Consider the following 18,235-nt stretch of genomic DNA (forward strand, 5'->3'; position numbering starts at 1 on the left):
ACATGGGCTCTGGGGACCTGGACCAGATCCTCATGTGTATGCAGCATGCACTGCCCACTGAGCCATCTCACCAGCCCACAACCACACCTTCTCATGCACACACTACAAATACTGAAATGCTGTTCTACTGAACTTTGAGAAGGAATGTGGCATTTAACATAAAACACCCATAATACTTAAATGGACTATCCGCATTTTCCATGAATAAAAAGGCACTGGCTTATTAAATAGTCTTGCTAGAAAGATCTTACTACTTTAGGGATTTCAACAAGGGCTCAGGATACAGCTCATTTAGTAAACTGTTTGCCTAGGATCCCTAAGGCCCTGGGTTCCATCCATACCCTGCATATATAAACTTGGGTATGGCAACTAGTTAACATGGTGAGACTAAGAGACTGCAGAGTTCTCAGCACTCAATGGGACATCTATAGCACACCCCTCCCCTTGTCTTGGGGGTCACTGAAGAAGGGGGCAGAAAGACTGCAAGAGCCACTGTGGGTGACTGACTCTAAACAAAGAAACAGCAGGTATCACAGCAGGGCAGTTGTACATGTAAAACTCACAGCTTGTGACAGTATGCACAAAACCTGCTGCACAAGCTCAAATCTGACAAAATCTCAGCATGGAGGCAAGGAGGTGGGCATACCCACACCAGCTAAGGAGCTATTAGGATAAGCAAAATCAGTTTTCTTTAAGGGTGTGACTCCTGGCAGGCAGATCAAGCTCCAGGCAGGCCAGGCCTCATACACAAGAATATTTGGGCAGCACAAATTACACAAAAAATAGAAGAGGATATGAAGTTGGGTGGGTGGGTAGGGAGGTAGAGTGGATCTGGGAACAGTTGTGGAATGGTGAATATGATCAAAATATACTGCATGAAATTCTCAAAGAATAAAAGAAATTTTTAAGAACTAGGCATTGGTGTTGCACTTGGGGTCAATGTTACATGAGACCTTGTCTCAATAAATTATTTAAATAAAGAGTTAAAACTGGCTATTCATGATATGTAAAATTTCAAATGTCCTTTTTAAAGTGATACCCATCGCATACCTGTTTATTAAGCCTATTAATGGTTTCTCGAAGTAACTCTTCTGTAACCTTGGTCCTCCTGGATATCACCTCATCATGTTTACAAGAGTATCGCCAGGTGACATCAACTACCTGGAACCAATCACAGAACACAACTATTTAACAAAATCACACTGATCTTTTATTTTCTATAAATAGCTACAATGCAACTCAGAAAAATAACACCCTTTGTTAGAATTTTAAAACCAGGGTTGAGGGTATTGCTCCATCAAAAAAAAAAAAAAAAAAATTGCTGAGCATGGAGGATTTTAGCCATAATCCAGCACTTAGTAGACTGAGGTAGGAACGCAAGTTCAAGGCCAACCTCAGCTGTCTTAGTAAAACAATGAAAATGAAAGACATTGAAGAGAATATGCTTTAATTTTTTTCAACAAAATACACCGACAAGTAAAAAAGATCAAGTTTTCAGAATATTTGGGTTTCAGTTTAAAGCTGATGCCACTGCAGAATTAAACGAAGCAAACTTTGCCCTCATGATTGTATTATTCCACAGCTGATTTCTGAAAGAAAGGACAACTGAGGGAAAATGTCCAATCTTCCCAGCACACTGTGCCAGAACAATTCATTATCTAGATGCTCAAAATAAATTTCAACCAAATTAACTCCAACTGGATCAGAGTTTTACATTAAGATGTAAAACTAAAAATATAAAAGCTCTAAAAAGAAAACAAGAGAAAATTATTGCCATGAGGCAGGCAAAACTTTCTTAGATACAACATGAAAAGCAAAATCTGTAAGAGAACATGCTAAACTGGATTTATAAATTTTTTCTCTCCAAATAATTTAGAGCACACCAGGCAAATCTTTGCAACATGTAATTCTAAAAAAAAAAAAAAAAAACCCCACACAAAACCTTATGTAAGAACATAAAAAGAAACTTTCAAAACTCAGAAGAGAACAAAATACACAATGGAAAAATAGGCAAAGGAGACACAGGTTTGGAAATGAACACCTAGCACTTGGTCCTACACACTGTGCCATTGAGACAGCACACTGGGAAAGCACAACTGGGCTCTTGCTGACAGGGCTAAATTTAAAAGGAAAGCCACACTAAGCTTTGGCAAAGGTGTGGAGAAACGGGAAGTCTCATGTATTGCTGGTAAGGAAATAAAATGATGCCACTCCTAGGCAGTTATCAAAGAGAAAAAGCAAGTACATACTTGAATGTTTGTAGCAGCTTAATAAAAACTGAGCCCACCCAATGTCCATTTATAGGTACATGGATACAAACATCCCTTGGTATACCCACAGCTGAAAACACTGATTACAATGAGTTATGGTATATACAAATGACATATTAAACAGCATACTGCAAATGTATGTGACCTGTATGTCAAACATACTTTAAAATAATTTCATTTTTGGAATGCTTTCTCTTACGGCCTACCTCATCTTTAGAGAACGCTATGATATAGGAAAGCTTTTTGCCCCATCCTATTTCATAAAGGAGAGGCTTGTCACAGACATCTTCGCACGCGTCACAGTGTAGCCACCGCTGCTGAGAAGAAGAATAGACTTCTGTCCAAACATGGTCTACTCATGTGGGGTAAGAGAAAGAAAAGGGAAATAGAAGTTTATAAAACAAGAATGACTTTGATAACTGTATGTAATGATTCTTAGGGCATTTTGTGACACACACAATTGTAGAATATTTGTATCTAAATTCTTTAAAATGTACTCAGTTTAAGTCTTAACCAAAAATAATGTGTGCTGTAACTCTAAAGCCAGCAAAGCTTTGAGCAAAGCATCAAAACTTCCAGGCTTTGAAGGAATGAATGTGACTTCTGGAACTACAATCTCTCTTCGACCCAGAAGAAGGCCTAACAGGATTTCTGGTTATTTATGGTCTATATTTAGTTTTAAAATGGAGTGTCATCAATAGGTAAATGGATAGCCAGGCTGGCTTTAATCCTCCTGCCACAACCTCTGCTGAATGCTGGGACTACAGGCATGTGCCACCATACCCCACCTGAAGCTCTACATTTGATTCTGTGAAGAGACTATTAGTTGAAGGTTTCATCTGATTCTAAAATAATAGTGGAAATAAGGAAAACCCTGAAACAGAGAAAGCAACCAGACATAACAATAATTTTTTACATGTAGACCAAGTCAAATACCAAGGCTTTCTTGAGAGTGCTTGTGTAGACTGCAATATAGCCATAAAAACTACAATCCCTTAAAAAATGATTTCTACAGCACATTATTACATATGTTTCTATCCACCCAGAACAGGGCTACCATGAATGTCATGCTAAAAGATTAGAAGGATAGAGTCTAGCTCCCAGGAATAGGGTTAGCTGTGTCACAAAAATCTTAGGAGCTTTGCGAATGCCTGTGAGGTTGGTACTGCTGTTCTTTATAGAAGGTGTGGTGGTTTGGATAGGAATGGCCCCCACAGACTCCTGTGTGTGAATGCTTGGCCCATAGGGAGTGGCATTATTAGGAGGTGTGGCCTTGTTGGAGTAAGTGTGTCACTGTGGAGGTGGGCTACACCTGCTGTGACTCACAGTCTCCTTTTGTTACCTATGGATCAAGATGTAGAACTCTCAGCTCCTTCTTCAGCACCACGTCTGCCTGCATGCCACCATACTTCTCACCATGATGATAATAAACTGAACTTCTGAAACTGTATGCCAGCCCCAATTAAATGTTTTCCTTTATAAGGGTTGCTGTGGTCATGGTGTCTCTTCACAGCAATAAAAACTCAAACTAAGGCAGAAGCTGAATAGAAAACTTAGGCTGATGTAATAAAGACAAAGGGAGGGGCTTAGGCCATAAATCTGAATTTAAGTCTACAGAGCCCTTTTCCTATCTGACTTCTTCCTCTCTCCTACTTTTACATGCTGTACCTGTATAATCCCACACATATCGAGCTTCAAACCCTAATGCACGGCAGCACAGCGTAAAACAATTGGCCCACTCGCCACAGCGTCCACATCTTGTTTCCAAAAGTTTCTCAGGGTTGTTATATCTGGTTTAAAAAAACAACAAAGACAACAGCTGTGATTCATGATTAAAAGCCAATTTTTAAAGAATTTATATTACTTATATCCTAAATATCAATCGTGATTCTTAGTTTCTTGTTTTAAAATACTGATTAAAGCACCTAGCCTATATAAGGTATTGTGCTAGTCTTTGTGAACCATGCTTAAATGGTGGAACTGTATTCAGTGACTATAGTTTTGAGCAAGGGATGAACACAATTAATTTCACTATATGCAGTCAGTTTTAGTCTTAATTAAAAATGGGTGCTACCTAGTCAAAGAAGGAAAGTACACTGATTAGCAGTATCCACACACAGCATCAGCTCAGGATCAGTAATGCAAGCCATGGAACAAAGCTAAGACATAGGTGAATGACTGGAGAGGGGAGTTTTCATCTTCAATGTTTTGAAAAATAAGATGTAGATGTACAGGTTTTCTAAAAACTGTAATTAAGACATTCAACAGCTCTCTTGCAAGAAAATTAGCTACCATGTTTAAAATGTAATTAGCTTTAAAAACTACTCAACAGGTTTTAGCTTGGGGGCAGGGCCAGGGATTTAGCTCAGTTGGTAGGGTACTTGCCTAGCATATATGAAGCCCCTGGTTTAATGCCCAGCACCAAATAAAGATGGCATGGTATTGTACAACTGCAATCCCAGCATTTAAGAGGAAGGAGGAGGAGGATTAGAAACTCAAAGTCATTTTTGGCTGCATACAGAGTTCAAGGCCAGTCTGTGCTATGTGAGACCCTGTTTCAAAATAAAATAAAATAAAATCAAAACTAGGGCTGTGGGGATTAGGGTTTGGAGAGATGGCTCAGCAGTTAAGAACAGTTGCTGCATAAGCATAAAGACCCAAGTTCGGATCCAGTATTCATGTAAAAAGCTGGGTCTGACCATGCATACTTGAAACTCTGATAGAGACAGAAGGATATCTGAAGCCTAGTTCCAGTTTCTGTGAGAGACCCCATCTTAGGAGAATAAGGCAGATGATGATTGAACAGGACTTCTGACATTCTCCTCCGGCATTCACTGTGTCCCTGTGAACACACCTGTGCATATACACACCTCGATGCCTCCTCACCCCCCATACAATGATTTTAACTTAGTATGAATTCCAGCTTTCTTTTTACTAATGATTTTGATTAATTCTTTGAACACACTTAAAGATACTCGCTAATTTACCAACAAGATGTCTACAGCATTCTCCCGAAAGTTATTTATTCATAAAATTATCCTAAGAATGGAGGGCATGAGGAAGGCTCTGCTGCTCTGTGTCCAGTCCTCTAGCTGGACAGAAAGTCAGCCAGGCCTGGAGGAGAAGGAAGCAGTGCCCCGAATGAGCAGGCTCTGCAGTGACAAGTTTGTGGAGTGCATGTTTTGCTTAAGCACAGTTAAATGACTTTAGAATTCTGTAACTGAGAAGAGATGTAAGTTTACATTAAGGCATAACAAAGCATTTAAACATCCTGGCCTTGGGCCAAGTCAAATGGAAGAGAACAAGAGCTATAGTTCAACAGTGAATCATTGCACTGCAAAACTAAGGCCCTGAGTTCTAGTTCTGACACTATAAAAACAAAACACGACACCCCCAAAACATGTTTATTATTCCAACATTGTATAAATAACAGCTACAAATAAAGTAGGAAAATGGTTAGAAAACAAATAAATAAATCCCATAAATATGCTAGCCAGTACCACTTCATACTATTAAAAACAAAACAAAACAAAACAAAACTGAGGGAGATTTAACTATGTATGGTCCTGTAAAGAGGCTGTGTAAAAAAACAAAAAACAAAAAAACAAAACAACCCCCCCCCCAAAAAAAAAACTGGTTTTAGATAACCACTGGGTATTACATTCTTTTATGTATAATGTAGGGCTGGTCCCAAATTAGGACAGAACTGAGTCCTATAGTCCCAACAGAACAGGCTTTTTTGTACATGGGCAATGGAACTAAACTTCCTAAATACTGCCTATTAAGAAAATCTAACAAACGAGGCAGTGGCAGTGCGTGCCTTTAATCTCAGCACTCGGGAGGCAGATCTCCATGAGTTCAAGGCCAGCCTGGTCTACAGAGCGAGTTCCAGGACAGCCAGAGCTACATAAAGACCCAGTCTGGAAAAACAAACAAACAAACAAAAATCTAACAAGAGGCTTATTATAAGCTAAAAGTTGGAAAAAGTGAATTAAAAAATTTTAATTTCCCAAGTTTAAAATGGAGATGATTAGTCAGGCTTACTGGTACACATGTGTAATCTTGGCATGTAAGAGGATCATATTTGAGCTACACAGCAAGACTCAGTCTCAGAAAACCAAACTAATCAACCAAACAAGAAAAACAAAACAAAAATGCAGAGGTTGAGACAGATAGGAAAGGTGGGGACAGAGAAAGTCCTAATTAAAACAAATTTCTGCCTTTATAAGTTACTTTTACCTCCCTATCTGATGACTAAAGACAGACAACACTGTACATTATAATGATCAATAGTACCACTGTTACTATTATTGTCACTGTATATCCCCATCCATAACACTTTCAGAACTTAAAATGCTATGAATACATTTAGAAATTTATACCTTAGAATAAGAGTCAACAAACTTTGCATAAAAGGAGACAGTAAGGTCTGGTGATCAGCTTAGTTGGCAAAGTTCCTGCCTAGCATGCACAAAGATATTAGTTTAGTCCCTAGCACTGGATAAACTGGGTACAGTGACACATGTCTGCAATCCTACCACTCAAAACAGAAGTTCTAGTTCAGCCGGGACTATACAAGACACAGACACACAGGTATGATAGACAGAGAAGACAGAGAAAAGGAGACAGTGAATATTTTGGCAGGTCTTATGGTCATCAGCTCTCAACAACTCTGCTGTAGCTTGAAAACTGTCACAGCACCAGCTAAGTCAGTATAACTGTGTTCTAACAAAACTAGAGAATGTAGATATGGCTGGGTCTAGTCTACTGGTCTTCAAGGGACACTAGCCCACTCGAACATGTGGCTCTGGCAGACCTTGCCCTTCTCCCCCATTCCCTCTGTCTTTGCTAAAAAACCGTTAGCTTTTCTTCTAAAGCTAGTCACCAAGGTCTATTCCCTTATTTGGCCACTTCCTTCTCCTGAGGCTGACTACCAGGTTCCAGCTATCAAAGTACTGAAATCCAGAAATCAAAAGTCCCCTTTGGCTTACCTAATTAACATGCCCAGTTAAAACTAAACTTCATCCTAACATGGGGTTTCCTCTTGTACCTTTATAAACTGCCATTTCCTATGTGCCACATCTGTCTCCTCTCTATTCACAGGTAGTCTTTTGTTGTCCCCTGCCCCCTGGACAAATACCTTGTCCCCTCTCCTTTATTCCTTTCCCTTTCACACTTGTCCACGGTCTCCTGTGTTTGACTCTCACTCCCTGCCCTCTGTTCCTCTGTGGCAAGTAAATCTCCTTTGTCCTGAAAAGTTGGCCTTGGGGGTCCTGAGCCCATACTTTTCCTTTTAAGTCTAGTCTGCAGACCTTGGTCCTAAAGAAATATCAAGTCCAGTGAAAATGGAGATTAAAAAGCTAATTTCATAATATATTCCTGTTAAGCATCCCACTGGAAGACCCTCCAACCTCACTTGGTAGGCACCCACCTTGGGAACCGGTTGCTCAACTGGCACGCATCACAGTAATGGTCCTCCACGTTGTTTGCGCCCCACTTCAGTTCATCATCATTGGGCAGCAAGGCTTCATCTCTAGATCTAGTCTCTCCACCACATTTGCTGCACAAGATGTTATTCACCCAGCAGAAAAACTCCTCTTTAAACCAGTGCAGGAGCTCCAGTAGAAGGAAGTCCTCATCACTTACACTGGTACCTTGGAAGTTAGGAGAGAATCAGTTCATGTTTAAAGCTGAAAAAATACAAAAACTCCTATATATTTTATGCTCAAATTGGGAGAAGAAATATATGGAAGTGTAAGATGATAAAAGCTCTCACAAAGAACACGTACGGAACAATGTCAGATGCTATGCTAAGTTTAGCACAAGTAACCCGTGAGGCTTGACAGTCACAGCAGAGGGTGTGACCACTGCAGCCTCTGTTCTAACCATGCTCTTAGCAGAGCATGGTAGTGTCTCGAGATAGAAAAATATGGATGACTTTGAAAAACATTTTAAAAAATGGCTATATTAGGGCTGGAGATACAGCCTTGTGGTGGAGCACCTGCTTGATATGTGCAGGTCACCATCAAACAAAATGTTAATACTGGCCATATGAAATTTGCTACTAGGTATATGCACAGATAAACATGAAACAGTAAAAAAAAAAATCAAAGGTGGAAATCAAAATACTAGATGTTTAAACATCACACTGCTAGCTTTTAATTTATTTTATGTGTATAGGTGTTTTACCTACATGTATGTCTTGTGTACCGAGGCATGCCTGGTGCCCTTGGAAGCCAGAAAAGGCATCAGATTCCAGGGGACTGGACTTACAGAACATTGTGAGCTCCCCTGTGGGTATTAGGAATCAAGTCCAGGTCCTCTGGAAGAGAAGACAATGCTTTCCCGCATCTTTATCTTTTTTTTTTTTTTGTTTGTTTGTTTTTCAAGACAGAGTTTCTCTGTGTAATTTTGGTGCCTGTCCTGGATCTCACTCTGTAGCCGAGGCTGGCCTCGAGCTCACCAAGATCCGCCTGGCTCTGCTTCCCGTGTGCTGGGACCAAAGGCGTGCACCACTGCCACCCGGCTTTTTTCTTTTTAATCAGTGCTTCAACTGTACAATAGAATTCACCCATGGACATACATCCCAAAAGACATAAACACAAAACCATATCTACGGTATACAAAACTGCCCCAGCAAGTAAGCATGACACAAAATATTCTGTCTGATTTATCAATAAAGCACCACCTCCTATCATATCTATTTTTAAAAATTACATTTACTCAGCTGGGCAGTGGTGGTGCATGCCCTTGGGACCAGATCTCTGAGTTCAAGGCCAGCCTGGTTTACACAGTTTCAGGACATCTGGGCTACACTGAGAATAAAACAAAAGGAAACAAATTACACTTACTCAGTGTATGAATGGTGTACCACAGTGCACCCATGTGAGGTCAGAGGACAACCTGTGGACATTGGTTCTCTCCTCCCTCAACGGTCCTCAGAGATCATAGTCAGCTTGCTATGGCTAGTGTCAAGTGGCTTACCTGACTGAGTGCCTCGCCAACCCCTCCTACCACACTAAAGACCATGGCTTCTCTGGGCATCAGGGAGACACACACGAGGTTCTCTCCTCTCTGTGTATATATATTTTACATGTGTTTGTGTTTTTGGGGGTGTGAGTGGCACTGCATGCATATGAAGCTGAGAGGACAATTTTCAGGAGTTAGTTTTCTCCTATCTTGTGGGGTCTGAGGACTAAAAAGTCATCAGGCTTGGAGGCAAACACCTTTACCCACCATGCCCAATCTTGCACATTTAATGTTTTGTTAGTAAAGAAATAAAAATATTTATGAAGAAAATACCTACTATAATGTTAAGATCTAATATATCTGATTTTAGTCACAGATGTCTGAAAGAGTAGTCTTTAACAATACTAGGAGTGAAGATATCTAAAGGGATATCTGCAAAAATTTTAAAGTCATTTAAGCCCTTTGTTAACAGGTATTTGCAATGTACTTACTCTTTTAAAACCAAGTAGTAAATTTACATTAAGTTCTTAAAAATTTCAACTTGTCTAGGTATGAAGTAACTTAAAAATCTTCAAAGGTGTATTACAAAAGCAAGACTATAAAGGTAAAACATGCTGTCATGACTAGAAGAGGTCGTTACAGACACAATGGAAAGGTTCTGTTTGACGTACTTGGCTGGCAATGCCGCTCCATCACTGCTCCTTATAAAAGAGCTGGGACACTGACACAGTACGGAGGGGATGAGTAGACTGCCTTGGGGCAGTCATCCGGAATTCTGCCTCTCGGTATCTGCTGCATTTCCCCAGAATGCCTGCCAGCACTGCTGTCTGCTTGTGTGAGCTAACTGCGGATACATTATACTTCTAAGGTTTAGTGCTAGGGATGGAACTCCGGGTCTCACCCATGCTAGGTAAACACTCTACCACTGAACCACACCCCAAAGCAATTTTAACTTTTAAAAATGTGAGTTTGGAAAGACAGAACCAATGATAAAATGGACAATGATATACATGTACATGCATGTGACATACCTAACATTTTCTTCATTTATATAACCATTTATAAGTGGACCTGTATAGTTTAAACTCATGTTGGCCAAGGGTCAACTGTACTCTATTCTCTCATAGCTTTGTTTAATATATTTCAAAAATTTAAAAGTATTGGGGGAGCACTTATAGTTCAGCAATAGATAGTGTTCCCTAATGGGAAAACTTGGTGTTTTTAAAAACTGTTAATTCTCCCCAAATTAATTTGTAATTAGATAGAATCTCAAAATCATAAAAGATTTTTTCACAAAATTCTATGTACTAAATAATTTAACATGAAAAAGAAGATACACTAGATAGGCAACAGAGACTGGCAACTTAGCTCAGTCACGGGACCCTTGCCTGAAATGTGCAAGGCCCTGGGTTCACACCAGCACTGCAAACAAGCAGACAAACACAAACAAACAAAACGGCTAGTACATTTCTCATTGAGAACCATAGTGGCATTAAGTGCTTGATGTTCAAGGGCTGACAACTGTGTCTACTAGCTACACAGCACAGGGTTATCTGTCATTCTATCCAAAGACTACTCTCATTGGTAACGACGTGCATGTTTATTAAATAACCTTGTTTTTCTTAGTTCATATATAAAGGTTTTTTAAAGGTAAATTTGTTAAACAATTTTTAATAATTAAATGTCATATTACTGTAAAAAATAGCAACAAAACAAGAAAGAGTACTGAAAGACAAACTTCTTTAGTATTTTTGAGACAGGTCCTCTATATCAGTAAAAGAGAGTTTTTAAGTGAATAAATGGTATTTAATAAAGTTGGCACTGGATGTGATAGTGCAGGCCTGTAATCCCAAGCTTTCCAAAGGCAGAGGCAAGCAGCATTCCAGGCTAGCCCAGATACACTGGGAGACAGTACCTCAAAACCAAGAAAAACACATAAATAAAAATACCAAGACAAAACTGGCATTTCAAGGAAATTCTGAGAGAATGGACTACCCATGAAGTTGAGACAAGGAGCTACCTAGATCTCTGATATTGTTAATTAATTTATTTAAGAAGTCTGCCTATCTCTAGAGTACTACAAAAGTAGGAGCTGTAAGATAGGATGTTTATAATTGGACTGGAGAAGGCGTGTGTGTGTGTGTGTGTGTGTGCGCGCGCGCGCGGTACAGATATGTGCTACTACATCAGTCCTCTATGTGAATTCATGGGGTTCAAACTCAGGAAAACTCATTCTTGTGTGGCAAGGACTTTACTCCTGGGCTGTCTCCACCAGCTTGGAAAGGCTTTCTTAAAAGCAAGATAAGACCAATAATAAAAAGCCAGCAATGGGAAAGTAGGTTATATCACATGTAGACTTCTGAACTGCAGAGGATAGATCAAATGAAGGGACAAAGAACACTGGGAGGGTAAAAGTCTAATGTGTCTAGCTGTGGTGATACTGTGTCCCCCCATATATTGTGCACCCTAATAAACTTATATGGGGTCAGAGAACAGAACAGCCACTAGATAGACACCGAGGCCAGAAAATGGTAGCACATGCCTTTAATTCTAGCATTCTGGAGGCAGAGATCTATTTGGATCTCTGAGAGTTCAAGGTCACACTGGAAACAGCCAGGCACGGTGACACTCGCCTTTAATCCCAAGAAGTGATGGCAGGAAGCAGAAAGGTATAATAAGGCGTGAGGACCAGGAACTAGAGCCCTTTAAGCTTTTAGGCTGAGATCCATTTGGGTGAGGACTCAGAGGCTTCCAGTTTGAGGAAACAGGATCCGCAGAGAAGTTGGTGAGGTAAGGAAGCTGTGGCTTGTTCTGCTTCTCTGATCTTTCAGCGTTCACCCCAATACCTGGCTCCCATTTTTTTTTTATTTAATAAGACCTTTTAAGATTCATGTTACATCTAGCCAAGAAAAGCATCAATCTAGAACACAAACCTTCCTACAAATTAGTCACAATACTAATCACGGCCTTTCAACATCAGAAGTATAAATACTCTGCCCTTCTGTGAAGGAGTGCCACATGCCATTGCCAAGGAGGAGTTTGTGCAAGGACCAACAGGCAAGTTTTATGAGAGCTTCAGTGGGGGGCATCATCACAAAGAAAAGCAGACAGCAATGTCAGTGCCCATCCCTCAGGGAACTGTGGAGACTACTGCATTTAACAGAGACCCCAAAACTATCAAGGAACTGAATACATGTGAGATAAATTTTCTATAACCCCCACATGAATTAAAGTATTTTTACACAGAACTATTTGGAAGAATAAATTTTGCAAAACCATACCATACGGAGGGGGCAAAGACTGACTGGGAGAAAATCTTAACTTTTCCTGAATAACGTGGAAGTTTTCCAGCAGAACATTCATGACACAGTCACATTCAAAGTAAACTGAGAAATAAGAGAATTGTCAGCATCCTCCTCAGCCTTGTCTCTACCTGTAACAGCGTTCTCACTAGGAAAAATCCAGAGTTACAATGTGGTATACTCAACTGTCTAGCTTGCTGCAGGCTCTGGGTTCTATCCTCAGTCCTGGGGGATGTTATGGGGATGGGAGTGTAGATCATGTTACTAAAACTCTTCAATAGGTTTCTTATCTCTCAAAATAGGAAAAACAAAAATGATACAGGCCAAAGACCTAGTTTTACATCAAGAAATGATGAGCATCAGGGAAAAGAGAGAATAAGGTTTAAAAAAAAATTAATTTTCCTATTCTTGTTCTAAAAAAAATAACAGCAACATGTTCAGTAATCACAGTATGTAGAAAAGTGAAGTGAATGATAACACTGTTGCTCTTGTCAGAAGAAATAAAACCATTTCAAAAGGTGCTGCAGTGTATGTGCATGAGTAGTATTTTGAAGACAGATTATTAAAAACATTTATTATAAGTAGGGCGACCACTTTCCCCCAAATTATAAAGTGCCCTAAAAAGCATAGTACTGAACTATTGTTGTTGTTATTTTACTCTTTTTTGGGGGACCCACAACCCAGCTCCCAAATGAATCAATCACACATGGAGGCTTATACTTATGAATGCCTGGCCTTAGCTTGGCTTAGTTTCTAGCCAGCTTTCCTTAAATTATCCTGTCTGTCTTTTGCCTCTGGGCTTTTCCCATTCTCTTACTTCTGTAACTCTTACTCTTGTTCTGTGGCTTCTGTGTGTGTAGCTGGGTGGCTGGCCCCTGGGTCCTCCTCCTCTGGCTGCTCCATCTTAGCTCCCTCCTCCCAGAGTTCTCCTGCTATATATACTCTTTGCCTGCCAGCCCCTGCCTATCCTTTCCCCTAATCTGCTATTGGCCAGTTCTTTATTAGACCATCAGGTGTTTTAGGCAGGCACAGTAACATAGCTTCACAGAATTAAACAAATGCAACATAAACAAAAGTAACACACCTTAAAATAATATTCTACTACACTGAACAATAAGATAATTGGATAAAAATCAATTATATAAAAAGGCAAAAACCCTATAGTTAACAAAAAATTAACAACTAAAATCCTGACACCATTCATGTTAACAAATGATTATAAAGGTCAAAACCACTTTTGAGGCTGCTTAAGTGTACTAACTCATTTATTATTTAAATTATTCTTATTTCCAAATGAAGAAACTGAGTTAGAGAGGTTGCACAGTGTAAGTAGCAACCTGAGCTTATGCAAACACAACTGTTATGAAATTATTCTGCACCAATAAATGATATATAATAAAAAGTGAACTTGTGTCTACCTTTAGGGATTAATTTTGCTAGATTCACTACAGCCGGACATAGTAAACATGCCTGCAATCCCCACACTTGGGAGGCAGAGGCAGTAAGATCATGAAGTCAGTGTCAGCTTGAGCTATACACTGAGACCCTACTTTACAAACTAAAGACAGTGGTGTAGTTCCATGGTAGATCACTTGTCTAACATATGCAAGACACTTGGTTCAATCTGTAGCATTGTAAAAAGACAATACAAAACATAAAGTACCATTTAATATTTACTGTATAGTCCATAAAGTTCTACCTTACCCACCAACATTCACATACCAATATTAAAATGAAAATGCATATTCAAGTTAAAGTTATTTTTAAGAGAAATTTTAAATAAACATTTGTTCAAGGAAGATGTACAAATGCCCTTAAAAGATGTTAGACATTATTGGAAAGGCAAACCAAAACTAAAATGAGATGCTATCTCACCTCTATTAACACAGTTATTATAGAAATGCATATAAATATATATTTATATAATATATACATAAAGTATATATATATATATACATACAGATACACACACACACACACACACACACACACACACACACAAACACATTAGTTGCTGGTAAAGACAAACTGAAATCCTGTGCACTGCTGATAGGAAGGCAAAATGGTACAGGCACTGAGAAAAAGTTTGGTGATTCCTCAAAACAAAATTAGAATTAGAATATTAGCATTCTTGGGTTAAAACACCAAATCATTAAAACTAGGTCTCAAAGAGGTTATCTGTTCACTCATGTTCACAGAGGCACAAGAGCTAAACATGAAAGCAATACAAGTGTCCACTAACAGATAACTAGACAGGCAGGACATGGATGTTCACACAACACAGGACGATTTTGCAGTATGTTTTAACACAAACGAGTCCTAGGGAAACTACAGTAAACCAAATAAGCTGACCACAAAATAATTCAATGCAACAGCGCAGTCAAAATCTGAGCCAGAGTAGAGCAGTGATTGCCGGCAGCTGGGGGTAGGGAAGGGCAGACTATAACCATTTAATGGGCAGACTTTCCATTTTATATGACAAAAAGAAAGGATGGTGATGAAGATTATGTGCCAGCATAAAGTACTAAATAGTAAGGAACTGCATGATTAAAAGGGTAGGATGGGAAGTTTTCTACATTACTGTTACCACAATATAATTTTTAAAAAGCAAAGATGTGTCCATTATTATTATAGTTTAAAAAATCTATATATGTATCAATTATCTATTTATAGTGTATACACATAGCTAAAGGCACTACTATTTAGCAATGATGCACAATTAGCAACAAACCATTATGGAAGCCACTACCTTTATCTAATTTTCTAGCTTTGAATAACTTTTCTTGAGATTTTCTTTTTAGTTCACTGACTGGGATACACGTCAATGCTTTCTCCTGAAGGACAGGATTTTCATAGAGCTGCACATGCTGAATGTTGGACTGAAGAACTTTTAAGAAGGTTGAATCACCAACAACCTAAGGAAAAAACACTAAAATTAGCTTTTTTGCAATGCTACAAAAATAGTATAATAAAACCACTGTGATTCTGATTTCATAGATACCATATGGAGTCAACAAAAAACAATTAGATGGATACCTTTATAATATTAGTATTAAGAGATAAGCTACATTTGTGTCAGTCTATTTTCCACTGTGTATACACTGCTGAGGACATACATCGCTGTTGAATTCCTAGTCACATGTTCTGATCAAGACAGTGCTCTGAGCAACACATTGATAACCCTTTCAACTACAAACCCTTATAACATACAGAATTACAAAGGAGACATGATTTTATGAGATCAAGAATGTCAATACGTATCTAAGAGGAAAGGCGTATGCATGGGCTAAGGAAAGAACACAAAACAGCATGCCCATCCGCCAAAGTGTTGACAGAAAGTGGAAAAGTTTCCAAAATTACTGTGTGAGGAGGCAGAGGACTAGAAAGCAGGGAAGGAAGTGGCTGGGCAGAGTCTGCAGGAAGATGGTGTTTCTCCCTGCTTGTAATCTCATCACCAAAGAAGCCTGCCTCTTGCAGCAGCAGTACATGCTTAGAGTTCCAAAAGACGGGTTAGTCATCAAGTCCATACCATGTGCCTCCAGTATACCCAAGGTAGCCTGTCTTGCCCTCACTACAGATGCTGGAAGAAAATGCAGCTGGCAGGCTCCTAGGCTCTGCCAGGTGTGGAGGGGCCTGTAAAACTGGCATGAGCCACGAGGGAAAAAATGTATTAGAATTAGTCCCAGAAAAGCAAATCATACAGCAACAATGGAAAACACAGCAGAGTCCGAAAAGAAGCATGTCTTCCAAGACTAGAGTACATATCATACAGATATTCCTCCAATGGGGTTATAGTCTGGAAAACCTATCACAAGTTGACAGTATCCTGAGTGAAAAAACATTTAGTCCCCCTATTGCACCACAGCTTAGTGACACGGTACTCTGTGGGCCTCAGGATGCTGAGGCTAGGGGAGCTGCAGCTGACTGCTTTGTCTATTACTGCTACAGAGTGTCTGCTATGTATCTACAGTCCAGGAAAACACTCAACTCAAATGTCACGGGTGGTTTCTACTGGATGTGTACTGCATTTCTTTTTGTAAAGTAGAAAACTCAAGCCAAATTTGGAAGTTGAACACTGTAATGTGGGAAACATCTGTATTCAAAAGGCTCTAGTACAGATGTTAGGAATAAAAATTTAAACATTGAAATAAAGAAGGAACTGGTATAATCAAACAACAGAATATATGTATCAAAGAAAGATCAGAAGACTAAGTAAGACATTTTCTAAGAGTAAGGCATAAAAAAACCCAGACACTCAAATCAGAAAGTTTCTAAATCTAGCAGAAATTCTAGAAAAGAATACAAGCAACAGAAAAAAGAAACATCTTAAAGAAATAAAAGCAGCAAATTTCACATAGCTGAAGAATTAGGATGAATGGAAAACAAAGTGAAATAGACTACACTACTGCAGAGCAGTAAGTAAAAACCAAAATCCTCAAGGCCTTTAAACAGTAAGGAAAACTATGTATGGGGTGGGGGTGGGGAGAGTCTGGTGTCAGCAATCTTACTGAAAACAGATGAAGCACACGTTTTGAAATTCTGATGAAAAAATTCGTAGGTACATGGAATTTAGACCCAACCAAACTAATCGTGTAGAAGGGTAAAATTAACATATTTTATAAAATATCACAACACAGAAAGCATTAATCAGGAGGCAGGTGCTATGTAACAAGATCCTACCTCCAACATAACAGGGGAGAAAGACAAAAGTTCCAAGTGCAATCATAATAAATGTGACTGGATCAGCAAATCCTCACCAAATATAGTACGCCAGGCATTGTATTAGGCACTAGGATACGTGCACAAGAAACAGTAGTCAAGTCCAATGGCACAGGCCTGCATGCCAACTACTGCAGAGGTTCAGGTCAGAGAACTGTTAGGTTCAAGGCCAGCCTGGACAACTAAGTGAGACTGTCTCAAAATTTTAAAAGGTAAAAAGAGAGTTGGGGACATAGAGTTCAGTGGTATAGCACTCACATAGCATGCACGAGGCCTAGGTATAACCTTCAGTGTTGCAAAAAAGAAAAAAAGGGGAGGGAGGAAGAGGAAGATGAGAAAGAAGAGGAAAGATAAGAGAAAGGAAAAATGAAGGTAGGAAAGAAAAAAAGAATCACATATTCAGATATCCACCATAGCGAATCAATAAATATCTGTCTGTGAATGAATTAGAAAATTCACTGGAAAAATTAAGACTGACACAAAGAAGGCCACTGTCCTCGAAGATCAAGTAGCTTATGGGCATACAGGATCCCGACAATGTTTACTGATCGTCTATTTACTAGGATATTAGGAATATATAAGTTAAACAATTTATTCTCAAGTACCAAAGGCTGGGGATGTAGCTCAGTTGATGCAGTGATTGTCTAGCATATATCAAACTGGGTGTAGTGATATACGTCTGTAATCTCAGTAGTCAAGAAGACAAGGAGTTCAAGGCAATTCTTGGCTACATAGTGACTTCCAGGTCAGCATGGGATATATAAAAACCCTATCCAAAAAAAGTATGATAGAGTTATAAATCACACAAAGAGAATGAAATGAGATTTTACAACTAAGGTTCTAAAATAAGACCTTCCTGAAGATGTGGTAAAATGTGAAGTTAAGCTTGGCAAAGGGGAATGGAAAATGGTCACTCCAGTTGGAAGGTATGATAGTTAACTTTTATCAGTTGGACACAACCTAGACTCACCTGGG

General features: G+C 39.2%; 1 protein-coding gene across 2 annotated transcripts in view; it reads right to left on the reverse strand.

The window, feature by feature from the left end:
- The window catches only part of Ngly1 (N-glycanase 1), a 58,454-nt gene that overhangs the window by 17,031 nt on the left and 23,188 nt on the right, over window positions 1-18,235 (reverse strand). For both annotated transcript variants that reach the window (XM_076544468.1, XM_006975105.4), the window contains 5 exons: window positions 15,291-15,456; window positions 7,702-7,924; window positions 3,939-4,060; window positions 2,477-2,622; window positions 1,051-1,161 (listed from right to left, as the gene is read on the reverse strand). In XM_076544468.1, coding sequence (XP_076400583.1) covers window positions 1,051-1,161; window positions 2,477-2,622; window positions 3,939-4,060; window positions 7,702-7,924; window positions 15,291-15,456 — 768 coding nt within the window. The remainder of the gene's footprint in view (window positions 1-1,050; window positions 1,162-2,476; window positions 2,623-3,938; window positions 4,061-7,701; window positions 7,925-15,290; window positions 15,457-18,235) is intronic.

Source organism: Peromyscus maniculatus, chromosome 9, assembly GCF_049852395.1.
Source record: "Peromyscus maniculatus bairdii isolate BWxNUB_F1_BW_parent chromosome 9, HU_Pman_BW_mat_3.1, whole genome shotgun sequence".
In the NCBI taxonomy this organism is placed as follows: Eukaryota; Metazoa; Chordata; class Mammalia; order Rodentia; family Cricetidae; genus Peromyscus; species Peromyscus maniculatus.